At 43.6% G+C, this 6,295-nt stretch overlaps 1 protein-coding gene across 1 annotated transcript; it reads left to right on the top strand.

Moving 5' to 3' along the window:
• Positions 1-2,283: 2,283 nt before the first annotated feature.
• LOC137142814 (olfactory receptor 10A4-like) lies at positions 2,284-3,473 on the top strand. The gene is made up of 2 exons (XM_067532281.1): positions 2,284-2,307; positions 2,526-3,473. The coding sequence occupies exons 1-2, from the start codon at positions 2,284-2,286 to the stop codon at positions 3,471-3,473; spliced, it is 972 nt and encodes a 323-aa protein (XP_067388382.1).
• The last annotated feature ends 2,822 nt before the right edge of the window (positions 3,474-6,295 follow it).

Genomic DNA, 6,295 nt, shown 5'->3' on the forward strand with positions numbered 1-6,295 from the left:
TACAGAAGAGCTCAGCAGTGTTATTATTAATACAGTATCAGGGGTAATGGACTGGAGGACGCGATGACCTCCTGAGGGCCCTTCCAAACCTCATCGTCTATGATTCTTTGATTCTAGTCTATATAGATTTGTATACCGCACTCATCACCATAGTATCTAGCTTCTATGTAATGTTTATTAACTTGCTATTTGTCATGAACCGTTAATGATTAATTCTTAGTTTGGTGCACAGTGACAATATTTTGAGGGGGTGGGTTCTTTTTAATATCATGTGGGACTCCACCAAGACACAGCCAGCTGTCTAAATGCCATTGAGAAATACTGAACGCATTTGTAACAAATGGTAACGCTCACCCGAGAGATCAACGTGTCCTTTATCTCCCGAGCGAGCTAGGAAAGAAGATGGAAATATCTGGAATGAAGCCAGAGTGTCTGCCAGGGTCAGCGTGTCATTGGGTCACTGGGTGGACATGTACGGGAGTCTGACAGAAAGAATCCCTTTGTCAAGCATGACTCAGAGAGGGAAAACTTTATGGGACTTAACATCAATGAGGGGAGGCAAAGAGCTGCCCGGGCAGACACAGAAGGCAGAGCGCTGCTCCTGCTCTAAGGAACAATCCCGATTCACATGTCCCGAATATGACAATTGTGTGTTTGGGATTATCTATAGTGACAGAGCTCTGCCAATGGGAACAATACACACACAGAAAGAAAGCAAGAAGGCTTTCCAGTGTATCTGCCTCTTCTCTGCCCCTGGTCTGCGTCTTTGCTGCTTTCTTCCGGCCATTCCGTTAGTTCAAGTTGCAGCAATAACGTTGCCAGAGATTGTCTCTATCTGTTCTGTTTGCTGCTTCGCTAAACTGTGGCTAGGAGCTGGAGGACGTGCCATTGGTCTTTGAATGCTTGCTCTTTTTCACCCAAGCAGGGAGCAAATGTCCAGCTGCTAGATGGTGGCAACAATTTCCCCAGCATTCAGTGCCAGCGAGTTCATTCCGAAGGCACAGAAAAAGGGCAGAGACGATGCAATTCTGCTGGCTCCATGTCCTGGTTCATCTGGTTCCCCAGCTCAAGGGATTGTTAAACTAGGCATCCTTCAAACTGATGGTTGCAGGCTGAAAGTTACCAGTAAATGGAAATGATTAGCATCAGTTGTCTTCTTGTCAGCAGGTGTGAAATGATTTGGTTGGTCTTAGCAACGTTTTCCGAATATCTTGTGGGTAAAAACGACTGGTCAAAAACAGCGCACCGTGATCTGATCTGCAGAACTGGTTCTGATGGTTAGAACTACAGTTGTGCAAATACATTTTTTTTTTGGTGTTCTGACAGTTTCAAAACAACAGAAATTCCAGTTAACCTGAAAACAAAATTATTTACAATGTTTTGCAGATCAAAAAGAAAAAAAAATCATTTGGTCTTGAGCAAAATGTTTTGTTTGACCTGAAATTAAATGTTTTCTTTTCATTCAAGCATTTTCAGTTTTGCACATTTCTGCTTTTTTTCTTAATTGAAGAAAATTCCCAAACAAAAAGTCACGTTGACCCCCAAAATCAAAATGTTTCATTTTGGAAAGGTCAAGATGAAACATGTGGTCTTTCTCCAAGTTTTTCTTTACTTTTCAAGATGAACAGTTCAGTGAAACTGACGTGAATTTGCAAAATGTGTTGCTGTATCTACATTTTTCATGCACCCCCTCCACCCCCCAAAAAATGTTTTTCCTAAAAAATTTCGCCCATCTCTCTTACTGTAGAGAACTTTGCACTGTTATTGCTCTATTCAAACCCAAATACAGGACTTCAGCCTTTCACGAACCTGTCTTTAAAACATGTATTTCTATACGTTAATTGAAATCTGGCTACCTTCTCAGACAGGTTGTACCCTCAGCTACACAGGTTATAATAAGATCCAATGAAATAGAAAGGTCTGATTTTAAGACCAGCAGTGGCAATAGTGGCTGTGTTATGCAGGACAGTGATTCTTGAACTGATCCCAGTAACTAGAGCTAGTGGGAACATTTCCCATTAAAACCTTTTTTTTTTTTTTCCAGTGAAAAATGGCTTTATCATGGCTAGGGAATTTTCCCAGTAGAATTACTGTTTTTACAGAAAATATCCAAGATGGTGTAGCACATGTGAAAAACTAAAAACATTTTTCTCTTTTTGGCAACTGAAAAGTGAAAAATATCCAGATTTTAGACTTCCAATTTGTATTTTTTTTTTTCTGGAAGAAAAGAGAATTTCCCAGCCAACTCTACTAACTAATAAATTGTGATTGAACTAGGTCATAATGATGAAGATCCTAGAATCCATGGTATGGCCTCCATTTTCTGGATATCCAAATCCCGTTCATTTTGATGGGAATTGAGCATCCATATACCTTAGGTGGCTTGAAAATGTTCAGTCTAAATTTTCAGTCTCATTTGAATGTATTTTTGCATTTATCAGCAAGATAAATAAATTACTTTCATGCTTTGTCTTCCCTGATATGGGTTCCTTTGTTCACTCTCTCTGCCGTTGACATACCCCCAGCCATTGGACAAGGGAAATCTCACCGCAGTGACTGAATTCATCTTCGTGGGATTCTCCGGGCTGGCGGAACTGCAGGTCTTACTCTTTGTGATGGTTTTGTCCATGTACGCTGTGTCCCTGACGGGGAATGTCATCATCACGGCTGTTATAAAAGCCAACCAGTCCCTCCACACGCCAATGTACTTTTTCCTCATCAACCTGTCCCTGCTGGAGCTCTGCTACACCACGTCCATCGTGCCCAAGATGCTGGTGAGCCTGGTGTCGGAGAACGGAAGGATCTCACTGTGGGGTTGTGCCACGCAGATGTATTTTTTCACCCTCTTTGGCATCACCGAGTGCTGCCTTCTAGCAGCCATGGCCTATGACCGTTACGTGGCCATCTGCAACCCACTGAACTACACCCTTGTCATGAGCCGAAGGGCCTGCATCCAGTTGGCCATGGCCTCCTGGATGGTAGGGGTGCTGGTGGGCTTGAGCCAGACCACCTATGTCTTCAGTCTGACATATTGTGGGTCCAACAGGATCAACCACTTTTTCTGCGACATCCCACCCCTCCTGAAGCTGGCCTGTGGAGACACCTCCATGAACGTGTTGGCCGTGTACTTGGTGGCTCTTCTTTTCATAACGGCCCCCTTCACGCTCATCCTGGCCTCCTACCTCTTCATCCTCACCGCCGTTCTGAGTATGCCTTCTGCTGAGGGGCGGCGCAAGGCCTTCTCCACCTGCTCCTCCCACCTCATCGTGGTCTTGCTCTTCTATGGCTCGGGCATAATCACCTACCTCAGGCCCAAGTCCAGCTACTCGATGGAAAGCGACAAACTCCTGGCCCTCTTCTACACGGTGGTGACATCCATGCTGAACCCCATTGTCTACAGCCTGAGGAACAAGGAGGTCAAGGAGGCCCTGAGGAGGGTGATGGACAGGATAACACACCCTCAGAGAATGTAGGGGGAGGTTTCCCAAGGGCACAAATAACTTCCAGTGGGATTTGGGGTATGTAAGTTGGTGGGGCTGACTCGGTGGCTAGTGAACAAAACACACCTCCCAGAAGCAGTGGGTTGTCAGCCCATGTATCCTAGGGGTAGGTCGATCGTTTATGTACGATATGTACACATACATGCTGGCTTGCCAACGCTCCCATGAGATTGCTCTAACACAGAAATGGGCACGGTGCAGAATCACAGTATTACATCCGCCTGGCAAACCAATGTGTCTGCAAGATTACTCTGTGGGTTTTTGTAGTGTACACGGAGAAGGAAATAAGAAAGGAAATGTGTACCCAGCTGTGAGTAAGAGATACTGGGCCATATTCCAATCTTATTTACACCAGTGGTAAACATGGCGTAACTTTGCTGGAACTGATGACGCTACAGCAGATTTGCACAAGTTTAACTGAGGTTAGAATTTGGCCTGTTAGTTAATTTCCAATTCAGTTTTCTAGTGCTGTGTGAGATAATACTTTGCAAACTCGCTTCCTTCTGCACACTGAATATTAAATACATGAGCTACAATATCTCATGATTTTCACCTAGAATAGCTTGAATACGTTCCACTGTAATCTGATTGCTCATTGTAAACCAGAGCACAAAACGATTAACACCACTTCATTCCAAGGTCAAACACGGCAAAACAAAGTAAAGTTTTAACAAACAAAGGGAGTGTGTGGATTTCTTTATTTACTAAATTTAGCAAACGTCCTTGTTTTTAGTTGGGTACCAGGAGTTAAGAAAGGTAATTTACACAATGTCTTCAGACTTGGTCTTTCAAAATGGACGAAAGACTCTCATGAGTTATGACTAAGCTTTATATCAAGTTCTCTTATTCCATCTACATCAAGCAACATATTTTATAGCTTTTCACATTGATTGGGAATTAGCACATATTAACTTTACATTTTAAAAAACAAAATAATGATCGTCTCTGGGACACAACTTAAAGAAAGATTTTAGTCTTTGTTGATCTAATTGACTTGCAGAGTAAGAAAAACCCCTGTAAAAAGAGCTCACAGGAATGTGAATTGTGAAGCCATAAGTTCCCGGGGAATAGCAATATCATACAAAACCCTCATGCAAAGAAGGGATTTACAGTAATAAAATAAAATATAAAAAGGCCGGTTCCAGCTTTCTAAACGCTTAAAGGAGCCTTTTTAAAATAGCGTACTTTGCTTTTTCAAGTTTTGCCTAAACAAATGGCCCAGAATACAAAAATATAACCCAACAAAAACTGCTCTGCTTGAAACTGCTCAGAAAGCCTTAAAAACCCAGGGTACAGCTAAAAACCCGACAATTGAGGGATTTTACAATAAAAACAATTTTTTTTTAAAAAGACAGTAGCCGCAGCTCGAGTTAAACTGGAGTGAGTCCCCGAGCTAGCACTGCAGTGAAGAGCATGCCTGCACGGCAATCACGGGGTGTGGCTGCAGCTTGTGTAGACACATCTGAATCAGCTGTAATCTAGATAGCCCAGGTATCGGTGCAAAGGGACTGCGGCAGCAAATGCATCAGACTGTGCTGTAGAGCTCGCCCCGCACCCTGGGAACTCACTTGCACACGGCTAGTCTGCACCGGGGTGTGCACAGCCGCAGCTTTAATGCAGCTAGAGTAGAGCTTGCGGGGGACTGTCTACACCAGCAGCAATCACACTTTAGGATTGCAGGGTGGACTGGCCTGAAAACAAGCCCATAAACTCAACCCCACGTGTGCCAAATGAACGAGGCAGGTCTGAAAACATGATGAAAATGGCTTAAAAACCACGATCCATTTAAAAAAAAAATACATTATTGGAGGGAGACTTATTCAGCTTCTGGCCCCTGAGCATTTAGAGGTCACATTTCCAGCTTTCCTTTGCAGCCATGAGGGTGAGACTCTTCCTCCTCTGAAAGGTGAAATTCCCTGGTAATCTCAGGACTCTTGAAGCTGGGCCTTTAAGAGAAAGACCAAGTATCATGAGCGTGGCACTGAAACCATGAACAGACACCACTTAGATACTCCCTCCGTGGGCCATAAACAAAACGCTAAGGGGTCTGACCTTTAATATGTGTTAAGTGAGCACGAAGAGCATGTCCCGTTGAAAGCTACCTGTGCACCTAACTCCTGTGTCTCTTAAGAACTGTGGGACTCCCACCCTAGATAGACAGACAGGTAGAGAGATGGATAAGACCAGCCTCTGTTGGTGGAAGAGAGAAGCTTTCAAGCTTCACAGAGCGCTTCTTCAGGTCCGAGAAAGGCCACCATAACCAGAGTGTCACAGCTAAATACAAGGTGGGATGGATGGTAAGCATAAGGGTTTAACACATGTTGCAAAAAAAAAACCCACTTAAAATGAAGTGGGCAGTTAACAACACTGCAGATAGCTGGATAGCTAGATAGCACCTCAGGTTTTCAAGTTCTTCACAGACATGTTCATTGAAAAAGGAGGTGGCCATTAAAGAGTTAAATATTCTGGCCAGAGAAAATACCCGTGAGAGCTTTTGTCCGTGTTTTTAAGTTTTCCCACGAAATGAGGTTTTCTGATGTGACCATTTCACGTGGAGATGTTGTAAGCTGTTTATGGATGACAACAGGGTTTGAAATGTGGCTTTACACTGGATGGTGACTAAAAAAAAATTGAGCATCTTTACTCAGTTCCTCTGCCCCTTCCCTGTATCCATTCCAAAGACATCTTCGGTGCGTTAAGTGACCCCATGCAATTGTCATTGCTGTCTGTCTGGCAGAGCGAAGAGGGGATTTGTGGTAGAAGCCTCTCACTTGAGAGCAGAGAATATCAGCAAA

Source organism: Emydura macquarii, unplaced genomic scaffold (assembly GCF_026122565.2).
Source record: "Emydura macquarii macquarii isolate MOO-44397 ecotype Brisbane River unplaced genomic scaffold, CSIRO-AGI_Emac_v2 contig_3249, whole genome shotgun sequence".
In the NCBI taxonomy this organism is placed as follows: domain Eukaryota; kingdom Metazoa; phylum Chordata; order Testudines; family Chelidae; genus Emydura; species Emydura macquarii.